The 20,039-nt window shown below is 36.9% G+C and overlaps 1 protein-coding gene across 3 annotated transcripts in view; it reads right to left on the bottom strand.

Moving 5' to 3' along the window:
* The window catches only part of LOC126088914 (protein CREBRF homolog), a 114,107-nt gene extending 95,264 nt beyond the window's left edge, over window positions 1-18,843 (bottom strand). For 2 of the 3 annotated variants that reach the window (XM_049906870.1, XM_049906872.1), the window contains exons 1-3: window positions 18,555-18,843; window positions 16,805-17,976; window positions 359-457 (exon numbers count right to left, since the gene is read on the bottom strand). In XM_049906870.1, coding sequence (XP_049762827.1) covers window positions 359-457; window positions 16,805-17,930 — 1,225 coding nt within the window. In that variant the 5' untranslated portion in view covers window positions 17,931-17,976; window positions 18,555-18,843. Of the gene's footprint in view, window positions 1-358; window positions 458-16,804; window positions 17,977-18,185 lie in introns of all 3 variants that reach the window. The other variant, XM_049906871.1, reaches the window with a different exon arrangement.
* Between the last annotated feature and the right edge of the window lie 1,196 nt (window positions 18,844-20,039).

The raw sequence follows: 20,039 nt of genomic DNA on the forward strand, positions 1-20,039 counted from the left end.
TTATTCTGTCTATTCACATAAGATTACTGGAGAGGAAATGCTGGAGAGATACAGTCTGTCTGTAAACTAAAAACGAACAGTGCTTGTGTTGGGAAAAGTTGCCTCTACTGGAAGAGTGCAACAATTTTGCTATGATTCCTGTACTGGATGACTATGAATCAATCATAAACCAGTAAAGAGTTCTTTAAATATTTTTCAAATAATGAAGTTTCCTCAGCAACCTTACATGGCACATAGTATCAGGAGATTTAAATTAGATCTAGTACCAAACAGTAATTACTTTAACTTCATAATCATTTATTATCAGTCAGTCTCAGTTAAGCTGTAGTAACTGGGATGTTTAAAGATATACACACACCTGCATCTGAAGAGAAGTCCTCATAATGATCGCTGTCATCTTCAGAGTCAAACCCCTCATCATGAGAAAATTCATGAGACTCGGGGCTTAAAATACCACCTGCAGAAACAAACAATAAAAATTAGATGGGATATTGTTAACAAGCACTAATAGATCAATGTAAGCATCCAAAGTTTTTAATGTAGGAAGTAAAATGTCATTTTTCTTGCTGTATGACACCATTTAATTAATCATAAAAAACATGGAAACCATCTGCCAGTTTTTTTTTCTTTTTTTTTTTTTTTTATTAGCCCAGTGTTGCATAAATACGAGACAATCATCAGATCTTATTAGCAAAAGGAAACACCAGGTATAACTTCACTGTGTTCTGTATGTGGTTCTTCAGATACAGAAACAGGCTCTAATATGACCACAGTGAATATCAGAAAAATAGAGAGATGAAAAAGTGTCAAACTACAACACACTGTATATGATAACCGAGGATTTAAAATTATATGATTCAGGTACCTTGGCTCTGTAACCTCAATCTTTCACTGATTCAACTATCTACCAAAGTGCACTGCCATGTCTCATCACCTATGTCTGTCTTCAACATTCTGTTCAATACTGTAGCTTCTTTACTTGTGACAATTTCAGTGCTATGAACTACTACCTTACACTCTTCCATTCAATTTAGCCTATACACTGTAACTAATCTGGCAGATATAATTATTTCCCATTTTACAGTACAGCCTTATCACCCTCAAACCAGGTGTCACTAAATATAATATGTTTGTTCAATCTGTGAATCCAATGCTGCAAAAGATTTTTTATACTCATCTGCGGTGGTGGCTGGGATCTCCTCCCTGAAATTGATTCTCTCACTTTCTTATCTGCTTCTGTGACATCAAATCAGTGTTTTACCACACTCCTCTTTTATGGAAACACAAAGAAGTTGGATAGAGCCATGGCACGTAACATGTGTAGGGCCGTTTTGGCCAAAAACTTGTGCGAAGTGATGGCTGTGTGACCAGCAGAATTGTCATTGTGGGAAAGCCCTTATCCACATCGGACCTTATTTTGGCACTCATCGCTACACTATCTCTGATACCTCCAAATACAAAATTGATTAACAGTCTGATCTGGATGGAAAACACACACACACACACACACACACACACACACACACACACACACACAAAAGTAGTACGCCACTGATGCTTCATGTCACTTTAGTTTTGGTGATATAACAATATAAACATAACTAATCAGCAGTAATGATCTTGGCAAATAAAGTCTGGGCTGATATGGAGGTGTTCTTTCAAAGCACACCATGCTTCCACTCAACATTCTTTTTGGTGACCAGTCAGAAGAAGGGGCACATATCAGCAGTAGCTCTTCTCATTCCCAAAACTACTATTACAATTTTCATGATCAGGGAGCAGAATTTCACAGCCACTTTTTTTACTTTCATCTAGCATTGTATATACAAAATAAAAAATAAAAAACTGAATAAAACAAAGGCATGCAAACAGCTGTGGTGAAGGAAATTGCTATATGAAGAAAAGCCCTAAGCAATACCTAGTGAGAAAAAGCACATTATGCAAGTTCCACCCAGGGCAGGGATATTCCACAAAGCTTTGAGTACCTCTTTGTATTCTTATTTCAGGATATGTCAGTGTGTTAAAATGAAGAAACTAAAAACACATCAAACACCAATTATAATGCAACCATACTTGTATTCTTTCTCACAATACCATTCAGTTGCTGCAGTTAACTATTCCACCTCAACTGCAACCTGCCTGGACCATGCATGCTGCAGCAATCTTTGGAAACAACCAATATAGTTACAAAACCCTGATTAATTTTGCAGCAAATTCACTGTGGCTCAATGATTCTGAAATCCAACGATTTAGGAAGAAATGCTGTAGCAAGAATTAGGAAGAGCAAACAATTACTTACTGCAAAAGAAAGAGAAAAATTATTGATTAATGAAAATTTTTGTTACAATTTTGGTACTGGTTTAAGCATCAATACAGAGACAAGGTCAAAGGAAATCTAACACAGGAAAAATTACAATAATCGAAAATGATTGGTTGAATATGTGTATTATAAGGAGTAAAGTAACAGCTCACCACAAATTATTATTATTATTTCTTTACTTTCTCAGACGTTAAGTCTGGTTAAAAATGGAAAGTGACGCGGACCTTGATCAAGCGTCACTTCCTTTTAACTCTACGGTATATGTTATATTGCATTTAGGAACTTTCGGGTAATTGAACATGTATCAATAATTACGGATTTCTGTAATTGTATATATAAGTTTGGATGTAGCTGTATTGCATTGATGTACTGGTGGATATTGTGTGGTATGACTCCTGTAGTTGATAGTATAATTGGTATAATGTCAACTTTATCCTGATGCCACATGTACTTGACTTCCTCAGCCAGTTGGATGCATTTTTCAATTTTTTCTCCTGTTTTCTTTTGTATATTTGTTGTATTGGGTATGGATATTTCGATTAGTTGTGTTAATTTCTTCTTTTTATTGGTGAGTATGATGTCAGGTTTGTTATGTGGTGGTGTTTTATCTGTTATAATGGTTCTCTTCCAATATAATTTGTATTCATCATTCTCCAGTACATTTTGTGGTGCATACTTGTATGTGGGAACGTGTTGTTTTATAAGTTTATGTTGTAAGGCAAGCTGTTGATGTATTATTTTTGCTACATTGTCATGTCTTCTGGGGTATTCTGTATTTGCTAGTATTGTACATCCACTTGTGATGTGATCTACTGTTTCTATTTGTTGTTTGCAAAGTCTGCATTTATCTGTTGTGGTATTGGGATCTTTAATAATATGCTTGCTGTAATATCTGGTGTTTATTGTTTGATCCTGTATTGCACTCATGGATCCTTCCGCCTCACTGTATATATTGCCTTTTCTTAGCCATGTGTTGGATGCGTCTTGATCGATGTGTGGCTGTGTTAGATGATACGGGTGCTTGCCATGTAGTGTTTTCTTTTTCCAATTTACTTTCTTCGTATCTGTTGATGTTATGTGATCTAAAGGGTTGTAGAAGTGGTTATGAAATTGCAGTGGTGTAGCCGATGTATTTATATGAGTGATTGCTTTGTGTATTTTGCTAGTTTCTGCTCGTTCTAGAAAGAATTTTCTTAAATTGTCTACCTGTCCATAATGTAGGTTTTTTATGTCGATGAATCCCCTTCCTCCTTCCTTTCTGCTTAATGTGAATCTTTCTGTTGCTGAATGTATGTGATGTATTCTATATTTGTGGCATTGTGAACATGTAAGTGTATTGAGTGCTTCTAGGTCTGTGTTACTCCATTTCACTACTCCAAATGAGTAGGTCAATATTGGTATAGCATAAGTATTTATAGCTTTTGTCTTGTTTCTTGCTGTCAATTCTGTTTTCAGTATTTTTGTTAGTCTTTGTCTATATTTTTCTTTTAGTTCTTCTTTAATATTTGTATTATCTATTCCTATTTTTTGTCCGTATCCTAGATATTTATAGGCATCTGTTTTTTCCATCGCTTCTATGGAGTCACTGTAGTTATTCAATATGTAATCTTCTTGTTTAGTGTGTTTTCCCTTGACTATGCTATTTTTCTTACATTTGTCTGTTCCAAAAGCAATATTTATATCATTGCTGAATACTTCTGTTATCTTTAGTAATTGGTTGAGTTGTTGATTGGTTGCTGCCAGTAGTTTTAGATCATCCATGTGTGATTTTGTGTGGGTATGTTCCAGTAATATTATATCCATAATTCGTATTATTTAGCATGTTGGATAGTGGATTCAGAGCAAGACAGAACCAGAAAGGACTTAATGAGTCTCCTTGGTATATTCCACGCTTAATCTGTATTGGCTGTGATGTGATATTATTAGAGTTTGTTTGGATATTAAGTGTGGTTTTCCAGTTTTTCATAACTATGTTTAGGAACTGTATCAATTTAGATTCTACTTTGTATATTTCCAATATCTGTATTAACCATGAGTGGGGTACACTATCAAAAGCTTTTTGGTAATCAATGTCTGCATAGTGTAGCGACCTTTGTTTAGTTTTAGCTTGATATGTCACCTCTGCATCTATTATCAGTTGCTCTTTACATCCTCGTGCTCCTTTGCAACAGCCTTTTTGTTCTTCATTTATAATTTTGTTCTGTGTTCTATGTGTCATTAATTTATGTGTAATGACTGAAGTTAATATTCTGTATATTGTTGGTAGGCATGTTATGGGGCGATATTTAGCTGGGTTTGCTGTGTCTGCTTGATCTTTAGGTTTCAGATAGGTTATTCCATGTGTAAGTGTATCACGATGTGTACGGGTCTGCAATGTAACTTTTAAATAATTTAGTTAGATGTGAATGTGTTGAGGTGAACTTCTTTAGCCAGAAATTTGCTATTTTATCATTTCCAGGGGCTTTCCAATTGTGCGTAGAATTAATTGCTCGGGTGACTTCATGTTGCAAAATTATCACTTCAGGCATTTGTGGTATCATCTTGTATGAGTCTGTTTCTGCTAGTATCCACCGTGCATGCTTGTTATGTTGTACTGGGTTTGACCATATGTTGCTCCAGAAGTGTTCCATGTCTGTTATGTTTGGTGGATTGTCTATTTTAATGTGTGTGTTATCTATTGTTTGGTAAAATCTCTTTTGGTTTGTGTTGAATGTTTGGTTTTGTTTCCTTCTATTTTCACTTTTTTTGTATCTTCTAAGTCGTTTGGCCAATGCTTGTAATTTCTGCTTCTTTTCATCTAATTGCTCTATTGCTTCTTGTTGTGAGATTTTACCTAACCTTTTTCGTTTTTTGTCTGATATTTCATTTCTTATAAATTGTGTTAGCTGTCCGATGTCTTTTCTCAGTTTTTCTATTCTGATCTGTAGCCTGTGTTGCCATGCTGGTTTTGTGGGTTTCTTCTGTGTCTTGGTTGGTTCTGATCTCTGCCTAGTGTGTATATTTAGTGTAGTGAGTGCTCCTACATAAACCAGTAGTTGTAACTCTTCCATAGTTGTATTTTCATTTATTTTGTTGTGTATGATTGTGTTGATAGTTGTTATTGTTGTTTCGACTTGTGGGTTATTTGGTGGTCTATGCAAGAATGGTCTAATGTCTGTATTTGTGTCTTTGTATTCTATATATGTCAGCTGAAATTTTTCTTCTATATCTAACATGTGTGTCACTTCGTGTTCTATTTGTGCTTGTTCTGTTGACTGTCTTAAGATTTCGTTTTCCTCTGATTGTTTAATTGATGCATGTTGTTCTTTGTTTGTTTGCTCTGGGATGTTTGAGCCCATTACTGTATTTTCTTCTTCTTCTGATTGCACATCATTTGTTCTAGTATTTGTTGTACTTGTTGTTTGATGTTTTCTAATTCTGACTGGGGTATCCTGTTATTTTTTATTATTACACGGATCTGATCAGCTAGTCGTTGTTCTGTTAAAAATTTTAATTCCGGATATCTGGTAATAAATGTTGTGTATACTTGTGATCTGTATCCAGTTGTGTTGGTTCCTAGGTTTGTTGCTTGGCAATAACAGAACATGAGGTGTCGATTAACGTCATCTGACCATCTCATCCTCTGTCTTTGTTTTCCTTCTAGAGTGGTTGCAGGAAGCATATCCTGCAAAACACCTCTATTTGGATTTAAATCATTTTCCAGTTGGCTAGCAGTGTCGTTACCATCGTGGGTGGGCATAGGGTTCAAGCGTCGTCCCCGACCATGATGGCGCTTGTCCGAGGCTTCTTTAGTTCTGTCCTTAACCATTATTATTATTATTATTATTATTATTATTATTATTATTATTATTATTATTTTCTGTCAACTGACTTAAGTGCCTCAATTGTACACTGAGCTGTTACCTTCACTCCTTGAATTATTTAAAGGAGAAACTGCTGTAGAAATGAACAAACAAGAGGTATTAACTACAATTCTGAAATGCGGCCAAGTCAGAGAATAGCTAAGATAGATGGTACTTCTACATCTACAAAATTACACTGCAATTCACATTTCACTGTTAAGCATAGGGTGCACAGAATGACTTTCGGACTATTTCTCTACCTAAATTTTTGTGGGTGAGTTCTTATTTCTCATACTTTATAGTGATGGTCATTTCTTCCTATGTAGACGGGAGTAGGAAGTTGGTAATCAGAATTCAGTGAAAAGTTCTGGCCGCCACAAGAAATGCCTTTGTTTCAGTGATTGCCACCCCAAATCGTTCACCACATTCATGACACACTCCCATATTTCATGACAATACAAAACGAGCTTCCCTTCTTTGAAATTTTTCCATGTCCTTCGTCAATGCTATCTGGTAAGGATCCCACGTGACATAGCAATACTCCAGGAGAGGACGGACAAGCATTGTGTAGGCAATCTCTTCAGTAGATCTATTTATAAGTGTTCTGCCAATACAACGCAGGCTCTGGTTCGCTTCCTCATGACATTTTTTATGTGATGGTCCCAACTTAAGTTGTCTGTAATTGTTATACCTAGGTATTCAGCTGAGCCTAAAATCTTTACATTTGTGTGATTTGCAGTGTACCACAAATTTAATGGAATTTTTACAGTACTCATGTGGAGGACCTTACACTTTTTATTGTTCAGGGTCAATTAGTAGTTCTTGCACCCTGCAGGTATCTTGTCTAAAGCATTTGCAATTTGTTTTTCTTCTTCTGATGGCATTAATAGGTAGTAAATTATTGTGTCATCTGCAAAAAAATCTAAGAGATCTGCTTAGACTGTCTACTAAGTTGTTTATATGGATTAAGAAAAGTGTCAATTACTACTACATGAGATCTTTCTGACAGGGAATGGCTAATTCAGATGCACACAGCTGAGATGTTACTCCATATGCATACAATCTGATTAAGGAACTGTATGAAAATGCTTCTGGAAAAACAGAAATGTGGAACTGTTTGAGATCCATTGGTAATAGCACTTTTATTTCACGTGAGTAAAGAGTCAGTACTGCCTCATAGGAAAGATATTTTCTGAAGTTGTGTGTCAACACACAGTTTTCTTCGAAGTATTTTATGACGTTGGAACATAATACAGGTTCAAAATACTAATAAAAATCTCTGCCAATGTTATGGGGTCTACAATTCAACAGATTACTTGTACCTCCTTTCTAGTGTTTTGGTATGACCTTTGCCACTTTGCAGTCTTCAGGTAGATCTACAGATCTTTCATCAAGGAAAGGGTTGTGTACGATAGGTAAAAACTGAACTATTTCATCCGCATACTGTTGTTATACAAACTCAGCCAGGAGACTTTCCCTTATTAAGTTACAAAGTTGCTTTGCTACAACATGGGTATCTACTTCCGAATTACTCATGCTGGCATCAGCTCTCGAGTCAAATTCTGAAACATTTACTGATTCTTTTTTTAATGAAAGAATTTTGAAAAACAGTGTTTAGTAAATACGTTTTACTGGTACTTCCGTGGCTAACATTACCACTGCTGTCATGTTGTGAAGGTACTGGCTGTCTCCTGCCACTAGTATACTTTGCGCATGACCAGAACTTCTTGGGATCTACTGCCAGATTTCAAGACAAGACAGCAGCTCACAATGAAGTCCACATTCATGAGAAGTAGAGTCCAAATTTCTGCCTGGCCATATAGATTTAGGTTTTCCATTATTTACCGAAATCAGTAAAAGCAACTTTGAAAAGGACACTGCTCGTATGTCCTTTAACATCTTTGCCAATATTGAGCTTGAGCTGTGTCTTTAATGGACGTGGCATCCCTAAGACATCTAATCTTAACCTTCTGCCATCCACGCTCAGATTTCCAGGCAAAAGTAAGACCAGTGAAATGGTATGTCCTTAAATGCATTCAAAAATGTTAATTGTAGATAGCACTGGTAATCAGTAAACAATTAAAAAAGAAAAATTTTTCTCCAACAAGAAAATCAACGAAGAAATTGAACATGTCTTATTCACAGAGGAAAAAAAATGTTATCAACACAGAATTAATGACATATACTGAAGCAGACATATGGTATGATGTACACAGATGCTCTCAAAGAAAGCATAAACAAAATCTGTGCAATTGCTGCAAAGCTTTACAAACACCTGAAGGAAATACAAAATAAAACCACATTTTCCAAATATAGTATACTTACTTCAGTTGTGGACAGAAGCAAAAGCAAGCCAGTGAGCAATCAAACACAATTAAAACTCAAAATGCATTAACAAGAGTATAAGCAAGATTGACAACACAATCTCCAAGTGACTTATAATGAAAGTAGGGAGCATGGTGGATCCAAAAATAAAACTAAATTTTGCTGAGGGCAATATAACACCATTAAGCAGGGACGAAGAAAGTAAATTTACAAGATATTTCATGAAGAATGATGACACTGCTGTGAACATAGAATTTAAGTAAGTGTGCGTGAAAAGACGAGATGTAATTTCAGGCATGAAAAGATGAGACGTAATTTCAGACGTCAAGGCAAAGACAAACCAGTAGTTTGCAAAATAACAATGTACATGGTACGATAGTAGTTTACAGAATACAACGGAAATCACAATGTACATGATAAGATTCACACAATGCAAGGCCTACCAAGTACTACGAAACAAGAATCACCAGAAATTTTAAAATGTTATTCAATCATATTTGCTTCTGAGCTAGCATGCATGTGCGGTTGCATTTGTGAATTCAAAGTAGGCCTATGTGACCAACAATCTTTTTATGTTAACCCATACTCCAATCCACTGCCAACAAAGAGTACAATAGAAGCTGACACCGAGAACATGTTGGTAGGGAAAATCATTAAATAAAAACACCATCCTTTACTGGATGGAGGGAAACAAAACAATACCAGTAAATCTCAAAAGAGACAGACTAGGAAAGACCTATTATAAACATTTAAAGATATAAAATACTCTCTGGTCATACTTAACAATCACTTATTGGTAGCTAGAACTTTATAAAGGAAGTCAGAGGGACTTCTATAAGAAAAGAAGTTAGCAAATCAGAACAACAACTTTCAGACTCAGCAATTCTGCTTCTGCCTTCATGAGTGTTGGATGAAGTTCTATGTGGAGAGTACTTCCGGAAGTTTACATCAGTGATACTGTCAGACTGACAAATACCTGGGAAGAATATCTGAAAATTTTAAAGGAAATCCTGAAAGCATTTGAAAAACCACGACTACACTGTTTTCAGCAAACTTTTGAGACAGTCCATAAATGACTAGTCCAATGCATACATTATAGATTTGGGCAAAGTTTTACTTACAGCAGTGGCGGCATAGTGTGCTGATGTTGGCAACAACCACTGAATGCTGGGAATTCATGACAACCAATCGATTGAAGCAAATAACTAATGCTGTTCCTGCTCTATGGGTGACAGGTTCTTGTATGTAGCCTTACCCACTCAGTAAATTAATTATTTTTGTAAACTAAATATACTGTGATAAAACATTTTTCATCAATAAGAAGAGACTGACATGAAAAGAATTCTGCCAAAACAAAATAGCAATTGTCGTTGGATACTGTATACTATCACATGACTGGCTAGCACCAATGTCACATAATTCCCAGCATTCAACAGTCATTGCCAACATCAGCACACTAAACCACCACTGCCTTAAGTAAAATTTGACCTAGATTTGGAGTAAAGCTACAAACAAATTAAGTCAAAATTATATACAGCACTAATATTACATTTCCAGCTATGGGTAAAAACTTTTATTTTGGGTCTGACAGAAGTGGGTACAGTGAAAGTGGAAAGCTGTATTAGCTGTGCGAGGACAAAGGCAACACAGAACCACTGCAGTCACAAGCTACCCATTAACAGTGTGCTAGGTGAATGTGTAGCACAATGGGATTGTAATTGTAAAGTCAATGGTTCAAATCTCACTAGCAGCAAGCACATTTTTACTTTTTTTAAAAAATCCAATTCTTTAAAAAAATAAAAAAAATAATTTAAAAACACTGAATTATAATTTTTAATAATAGCTGTTCATATGAAAACAAAATATGACACAGACAAATCAATGCCTTCTTGCTAAATGATATGAATTACGTACATCATTAATACTTCTTTATCTATAAACAAAAACAAATATTTGATTTTATCTTTGATGTTTCAGATTTTCGTACAAAATTTTGGTTCACTGTGAATATTTGTATTTTCATACTGACAGTAATTAAAAATAAAAGATATTATTTTTATTGAAAAATTATGAGAAGAAGGGATCGGTTGGTAGGAGATGTGTTGAGGCATCAAGGGATCACCAATTTAGTATTGGAGGGCAGTGTGGAGGGTAAAAATCGTAGAGGGAGACCAAGAGATGACTACACTAAGCAAATTGAGAAGGATGTAGGTTGCAGTAGGTACTGGGAGATGAAGAAGCTAGCACAGGATAGAGTAGCATGGAGAGCTGCATCAAACCAGTCTCAGGACTGAAGACCACAACAACAACAACAACATTTGTTAACTAACATTTTAATTTGTCAATAAAGATGAAATTAAAAAGAAAAAATGCTACCAGCAAGATTTGAATTAATGATCATACAAGTACAAGCAGATTATGCCATGCACTGGGCCACCAATGATTTCATAAATTATCTTCAAGTGTTTACTAGCTGGGCTCAGAAATCATCTAATCTTCAAAGGCCACTTTTTCCAGCTCTCTCTCTCTCTCTCTCTCTCTCTCTCTCTCTCTGAGAATTACGTTCTACAGCTCTAGCAATTTTATGTCCAGATACTAACCTTCAGATCCTATAAGCACGAAAAAAATCTGAGAGACATAGTCCACACACAACACAGATAATACCACTAGAGAGCGGGTCAAATATTTTTATGGTTTACAATTTCTCTTTCTTTACCACCGTCACACCATGACTTATTTTACTCCTAGTGTTGCATTACAAATACTATTGCTGTTTTCAGTTACCCCTTGGTTAGCAATTACTTGTTTCATAGACCATATTCACAACAAACATAATGATATGGAATATGTCAATTGAACATATGGTGGCATAAAACATTCAAAAAATATATTTAGATGGCTATATGCTGGCCATTGTTAGTTTGTAAATGTCTACTCATTTCTAATCGAGAATCCTTCTACAGGGTGGAGAAAAATTGTGCCACGAAATTTTAACCCTGGATAGCTGATGCCAGTGGGAACCAGAGTTACTAACGATGTGTAGGTCAACAATGCACCATTTTTAAACTACAGAAACTTGGTGCCACGCACTCTGATTGGCCACGGGATTGAACTGTTGCCAGATGCTCTGGACGTGAGGCTGTCTCTTTGCTCAGGAAAGAACATTTCGAGTGTCGTAAAGGTCATCCCGATGAAAGGTGCGCTTGATGTTAAACAATGCAATGACGGGGAAGTCGGGATCTCGTGCAACACATCGCAGAAACAACTGACAAAACCCTAGCCTGTGTTCATAGTCCACCACCGGATTTAGGTCCTGGACAGGGTGGATGCTGACTGTCATCCCTCAAAGCCTCCCAGACTAACCGATTAGTGACCCCCAACTCATGTCGAACTGCTCAAGTACTTGTCGTAGGCGCTTCCTCAAAGCATTCGAGAACAGTCTCTTCAAATGCAGCATTCTGTAGCGTTCGAGTTCTTCCAGCATCATCACGATATCCACTAATGAGCCTGTTTCGCTAAGTCGCTGGTGAATTGCTGTAAACATCTGCAGGTGTGGGTGGAGTCTTGCTGGGTACCGTTCCTCACACAACTGTGGAGCTTCATGCATTTTACCATCGGCTAGTCCATAAACAAAAACCATATCTCATTGTTTCAAATGAATACTGTGCCATCATGCTTACTGTACGACTAAATTGCAGGTGATTTGTGTGTGCTCCAAAACAAAGCTTATGTGTGAATGCCTCTGACGTGAGGTGGTGACAAACAGCAAGACCTATTCAACATGTGTGCATATCACCTTACGGCAATAACTGGGCGAGGAACAATTGTATGTGTGAACCGACAACCATAGCGCTGCCCATCAACCGACGAACGGCAACAGGGCAATCTCACGGCCAATCGGAGTGCATGAAGCCACATTTCCTCAGTTTAAAAATGGTGTGTTGTCAACCTACACAACATTAGTAACTTTGGTTCCTATTGGCATCAGCTATCCAGGGTTAGAATTTCATGACACCATTATTCTCCACACTGTATAATAAAGGAATAGTTTTCAATAAGATACACAACTTTAATCTACATTTTAAAACATTTATACTGCCTGTAAGAAATTTTATTTCCTGGGGAATATTATTATATACTTGTACATTTCACTCATTTCTGTGCCAAAGATCCAGCCAAGAGAAGTCTAGAGGTTTTTTTTCCCATCTAGTACAGTATTTGTGAATATCTCTATTACTCTAAAACAGCAAAGGATTGTTCACAACAAATGTCTTCAACGAAAAAAACCAACTGTGGGACTGTGATGAATATTCCAAAATATTTAAACTGATCAGATGGGTACATTGCCCATTCTGTAGATTCAAAGTGAGGAAATCATTGGGAATAGATAATACGTGTGGAAATGAGAAAAAATGGAAACGACATATTACAAAAGAAATGATGTGCTAATGTCCTTTCCACTGATATTAGGTGACAGTTTTCAAACTTATGGAAAGTTTAGACATTTTTACAACACTTTAGGAAAAGATACATTGCTACCTATTGTAAAGAAGACACATGAAGTCCCAGACAGGCACGATTAAAAAACACTCACATATAGCTTTCGGCCATAGCCTTGATCAGTAAAGAGAGAGACAACATTCACACACACACAGATGCAAGCATATCTCATGCATACACAACTGCCAACTCCATCGTCTTGGGCCCAAGATGCTGGAGTTGGTGGTCGCGTGTGCGTGAGGTGTGCTTGCCTGCAATCTATCTTTTCCTACATTGTTGATATTTCTACCTGGAGTTTCCATTATTTAATTAGACATTTTTACACATTAATTAAAAACTTATCAACAAACACCAAAATACACAAATACTAAAGTGAATAAATTAATACCAAGGTTATTGCAGCCAAACTTCTTGAGAAACAAAAATTGTTTGTGACTTACACAGACTGTAGTCTAACATGACATTTTGTTACAATGGGTGTGGTGGGCGTGTTATTCCATGCAGCCGCAGACAGAAGGTGCCATGATGGTCCACCAAAGAATAACTAAAGAGCACAACAATGAACATTATGGAAAATGTATAGTATTAGATTTACTCTACTGTATACAAACCAGATAGGAAGAGGACCCTGGCACTCACTGTAAAGTATATTGTATTAATGGTTACAATATTATGAAAAGGAAAGTTTTTACCCACCATATAGAGGAACAGATAAGCACAACAAAAAGACTGTCACAAATAAAGCTTTCGGCCAGTAAGGCCTTCCTGAAAAATAGACAAAGGTCTTACTGGCTGAAAGCTTTATTTGTGACAGTCTTTTTGTTGTGCTTATCTGTTCCTCTATATGGTGGGTAAAACTTTCCTTTTCATAATATTGTTACATTTCATCCTGGATTTTCCATGGTTTGGTTGTATTAATGGTTAATCTGACAATATATGGTTGAAATGATAGAACTCTTATTATGAATTCTTTACACTGTTTGAAGAGAGAAATGAGCCCTTTTTCCAGCAATTGATGAAATCTTCAGGGAAGAGGACCTGAGCACAATGAAGAGGATTATTAGCTGGGACTGAATAGCAGGACCAGCTTTACAAGATAAATTTATAGGTGACTGCAGTATCCAAATATAACAGCAAACAAATTGACTCTATTCCAGGAGGACGTATGTAACTGCTAGGTTTTAAGTCTCGCTGTGAGAATTACACACATGAGAAGATCGTATTACTGTACTGCACCTGTGTCAACTTTAGGAATTATATAGCAATCATGTAATGTGATATACTTAATATCATGTACATTAGGTAGTACTTATCAGTTAGTTCTGTTATGGAGTTCACAATCAGAGCAGAAGGAGAACACTGTACACCACAAATAACCTTCAAAGAGTAAGGGCTGTGTTATGTTGTGCGTGAAGGAGTCCCTTGTCCCAAAGAATACCTTAGACCTACATCTATTGCCCCACAATATCATTCCATAATTATGCCATTAATTAATGAAAATATGCACAATAAAATAACTTCCTCACATTATGATCATCAAACTCCTTAATCACATGCAGAGAAAATGTTGCTGAAGTTAACCACGTGAAAGTGATTTAAGTGCATTGTTTAGAGATCAAACTCTTATACATATATACTCCGAAAATTTGCTTTCACATATTCTTTTTCTGGCATATTCTACTATTATTATTATTATTGAAGATACAAACTGTATTGCACAAAATCACTTGAAATGTGTTTTTCAATGCGGTAGACCATTAAAAACTGTTTTTTATCTATTCTTTTACTTATGAGCCTATCATAGACTTCATTATGATGCTTGAATCATGTCGCAAACAATTATTTTATGCTGTACTGGTATACAATGGGAAACCTCATGCATACACTACAATAAAAATAACGATGACACAATACTGAAACCTGTGGCATACAGACCTGTTTGACTAGTTTTCCTCGTACAACACTTATCTGGATATTAAGTAAATCAGTTATTATTTAAATCACTGTCCCATCCTACATAAATGTTTGCAAAAGAACCAAATGCCTACGTTAGAACATACAAAATTCCTATCAATACTTTTTTTCTCTCAAACGTAACTATTTCTCTTATTTATTTGTATTTTCTGCCACAGTCATTGTTATTTGTTTTATGTTTGATTTCACATGCTGCAAAGTGTTTCATGTGAACAAATAAATAATTAGGAAAATGCATATTTGTTCCATCAGCTGCACAACTTTACATTTACTCTCTAACCAGTTTAAATTATTACAATAATTTTCAACGAGAAAGACATTCTACATCAATGGCTCAACCGTATATTTCTGTCATATATGAGCCACACAAATGTAAAACTAAAATGATTGTGTGCCTAGCCACAATTACAGTAGCGCACATTTGGTGGCCACAAGATGTGCACTACAGTCCTTGTGCCAAGGTACAGCATGCTTGTATTGACTATGTTAAGGTAGACTATTACGACAATTACATATGTTCTACATTTGTATGTGATGGAAATGTTTGGTTGAGTCAGTGACAGTCAATGTTTTTCTCTTTGAAGATGATTTTAACAAATGAAACCGGTAGAAACAGCAGTAGACAATCACCTACAAAAAGCTGTAAGTGAGTAATTATTCCACACGGTTCCCAAATGTAACCAATATGGGCCCATTCCACTCTGTTCCCAAAAATCCAATCCAAATCCATAGCACCAACAGAGTTAAAATTACACGCCATGCCAACAATCTCGCGTGAGGTCGTCGGCATGGTGTGTAGTTTTAACTGTACTGGTGCTATGGATGCTGCACTTTCACCATTTATTCAGTTAACAACCCATCTGGGAGCATCTGTTTTATAAATGACAAATCTTGTGGAGTTCTATAATGTATTTACACTTAGTTCTCAAAATGTGTGAGAACATATACACAACAATATTTCTAAAAACAAAGATGCTGTAACTTACCAAACGAAAGCGTTGGTATGTTGATAGAGACAAAAAACACACAAACACAAATTTCAAGCTTTCACAACCCACGGTTGCTTCATCAGGAAAGAGGGAAGGAGAGGAAAAGATGAAAGGATGTGGGTTTTAAGGGAGAGGGTAAGGAGTCATTCCAATCCCAGGTGCAGAAAGGCTTACCTTAGGTGGGGGGGGGGGGGGGGGGAGGACAGGTATACACTCGCGCGCACACACACACACACACACACACACACACACACACACACACACACACACACACACACACACATCCATCCGCACATAAACAGACTGTCTGTCTCTTCAAGAAAGTCAAGAGCGCCACGGAAATGGAAACACCTCAGCTCTCTTGGCTTTCTTGAAGAGAGCCACAGAAATGGAAACACCTCAGCTCATCACAACGAGACTGCCACGCCGGAAGAACAAAATGAGTGACCGTTACAAACCATTTTGATGCAAACACAGTCCAGCTTCCAAAGTGACATCGCCTCTTACTAAGTTTTCTCTTCTTCCACAGGATAACCACAGCATTTATGAAAAGACTATGTAACATCATTATGACCTTATTGTAAAATTGTTTTTGTAATGCCATTTGCCTGAAGATGAGGTATTCCCTCGAAACAGGTCACTAAATAAATAAGTAATACGACAGTCAACAAAGTTTGTGACTGGTAGCGGTAATTTAAAAAACCTTTACATAATGCTTTATTCCATTATAAATCACATAAAAATAAAAAAGGAATCATATCAGATTCTATGCATAACCTATGCAGTATGTATTCTCGATGAATGGATTTCAATTTTCTTGTATTTCATTATTCTATCCAAACATAAATATTTACCTGTAGAGATTGAAGAAGTGGACCCTGCTTCAGCTAATGATCCAGTAGAAAGAAGATGCTGCCGAGGTTCCCTGCGCTGCCAAATTTGTTCCAGTCCAAGATGAGTTGGCGCTGACGATGATAATCTTGATCCATATCCTGTATTACCGCTTCTTGTTATTCTACTACCTGATGGCACTTCTGGGACAGGACTTACAGAGTTAGTTGGGCTGAGTGGTCCTGGAACTGACTGAACAAAAAGCTGCCTCTCCGGTGATGCTGAAGAGTATGTTTCCTTTTTGAGTAAAAGTTCATGTAGGGTACTGTGTTTCTGCTGCAATGGGCTGACTCCAAGAGGTGGAGGGGTGACAGACGATGCTGCTGAATGAAGAAGCAATGAAGAACTAGAGCTGTTTTGACTCCCTGGTGAAAGAGCATCAACTGTCTGAACACCATTACTAGGTTTGCCACTCAAAAAAACGTCCAATGGGCTGGATGGCACACTTGACGATACACTGAATGCATCCTTGTAAAAACCAAGTCCAGCTGGTGGAAATGAAGATGGAACAAGGCTCTGGGAAAGTTGTGCTACATTATTATTTCCTAAATTAGAGTTCACATTTGTGACTTGGACAAGTGGAGGAGCAGCAGATGTCCTTGACTGTGATGCAAAAGGCGGCACATTGATGTAGTAGCTATTTTCTTCTGGCAATAACAGATCATCAAAATTCAAGTCATCCAACAAGTTCTCATCATTTGCATTCAATTCTGCAAGTGTAGGTCCTTGAATAAGATCTGCTTTATCAACTTGGAAGATATCATCATCATCCATTCGAAATGTATCACTTCTACTGGTTTCACAATCACTAGGCAATTTTGTGGTCCACAATGGAGACTCTGCATACAGTTCTGTGACACTAACAATATTGGTAGCATTTGGTGTATTGTCTTGAGATACAGAAGATGGTGAGGAGATATCCACAAAGTCAAATCCAAAGTCTCTAAAATCTGAAAGATCCATGCCTCTACGATGCGGTATTGGGACACTAGCTGTTGTGCTACTAGTGCTGTCCATTACCAATGGCTCTTGCTTCACTGTTACTCCCTGGTCAATAAATAATTCCCCTGTATAAAAAGGATCAGCCATGTTTTTATTGTCTCTTATGTCATTTATTTTGCTGATGAAAGCTAACCTGTAACATACCATAAACAACAGTGTTTAATACTATCTTTCTCACTTCAGAATTATATAAAACATTAACTTTTCATTCATTACACATTGTATAGCTTTGGGCAACGTGTTAGCTATGTAAATATACCTAATACACATGTTTTGATTCAAATGCCAAACACCGTCCTTGGACTTATTTTTAACCTTGGCAGAGAAGGCAATAACACTCACTTCTAAAAGCTTTTGTCTAAATGGTACGTTAAAATCCAAGAATACAATGGAATAATGAAGATGACATAGTGCAATCTGTCTCTGTGTTTCATAATTTCCTTCATTCTTATCAGCAAGCGTCCAAAAACAACATGTTGCAATACAGTGTTGCCTAGACAACAACAAAATCTTTGTTTTGATTGCACAACATCATGTAGGATAACAAAGAAGGTAAGAGTTTCTGGAACATACTTGACATCGCTGTCACGAAATTTTCGCTCCTATAATACTATTTCTTTCCATGAAAATATCTGTTTACATGAATCATTTCCCGATAAACACTGTTGTAAATTTAACACTCAATATGACAAACTGTTGGTACAAAGTTACCTTGGACAGCTGAAAATACATTACGCTACTCGTTTCCCGCGCTAATCATACTGCACACCAAGACAGTAGCACGACCATGACTTTCAAAATAACATGTCTCAGCTGAAAGTCAGTTTAACATAGTAAACAATCACGACATCCCACTCATCTTCGACAGTGCTCGCACAATATTGTTTTTAATAAGAATCGAATATCACTTTTGCTATTACCGATTTAGTTACGCATGACAACACTAAAATATCAACCTGTAAACTTTGCGTTTACTGAAGAAATCACTCAAAGGTCACATGAGCACGATCAATCGACTGACAACCTAGCCAATGGCAGCGAGGTCATAGACACACCGACCAATTGCAGCTTTTGTTGTGATCCTTGGGCCAGCCTCCCAAACACAAACGTAGTACGAGAATCTAGAAAATGTCAAACTCATGAATTTCGTGAAAGTAGTAGCACTGATCCTCTTATAGTATATTGTAACATCTGTAAGCGGGTTTTTTACACTTTGGTTATCGTATAGTAAATGACCAATCTATATTTCCGCTGAAGAAATTTACGAAGAGGATAAAAAACAGAAAATAAACAATGTCCAGAGAATGTAAGCATTTACTGTTTCTTGTTCCGGGCCAGTGAGCCCCGTCACCGCAACGTCGAGCGATGGCGTTCGTGCAAGACACGTGAATGAGAAGCGTGTTTCGAAAGCAATGGGAACAATCAAGATTTTTTTTTAGTCTTATGCTCCAATTAATTTCCTGTTTAATTATTACTCATTACGCGACTGGTTGAAACAAAACAATGAACACACTGAAAGCAGCCTTTCTCTAATTGGGGCTTGTGCAGTTTTTATTGCTTCACAGAATGCAAAATTAGCTGTCAATAGGACGCAAACTAAGTGTGTTAACAATCACATTTAATTTTTTCACATCCCAGTTAATGTCAATCAGCGTAAGCCCTGAGGTAGCCATTTGTTGCGAAATTGGTTGCAGACTGCTTTCGTGTCACGGTTTTTATGGTGTAATCATATTTGAAAAAAAATAATAAGGCTCAAATACGCGACCTGTGGACGAGATTATATAAAAAGGCGAAAACACAAACAATTCACTCGTAAGGACGGGCTAAGAACTTGTATTACTTGTAGTTAAACTTTCGTTGTCAATGAGCGAATTAGCCTGATGACAGGGCTTGAGGCTACTGGGATCATGCCTTTCAATAACGATAAGCTTCTGTAAAACGTACCAAAAGGAAATGGAGATACTGCAGATGTGGAATTTGATCTGACAGCTTAAAACAGTTTTTGGAGGAATTTAAGAGATCTGAGACCCCACGCACCAGTGCAAAACCTTTATCAGCCAGTGCTCCAAACCACAGTCTAGGAAGAAGAAGCGCCCTGCTACAACACCTGGTTCCAGTACTGGTAAACAGAAGAAGAGGAGACTGAATAAACCATCTGAGGAGCAATAAATGCAATCTGGACAACATCAGGTTTAG

The sequence above is a fragment of the Schistocerca cancellata genome, chromosome 1 (genome assembly GCF_023864275.1).
Source record: "Schistocerca cancellata isolate TAMUIC-IGC-003103 chromosome 1, iqSchCanc2.1, whole genome shotgun sequence".
In the NCBI taxonomy this organism is placed as follows: Eukaryota; Metazoa; Arthropoda; class Insecta; order Orthoptera; family Acrididae; genus Schistocerca; species Schistocerca cancellata.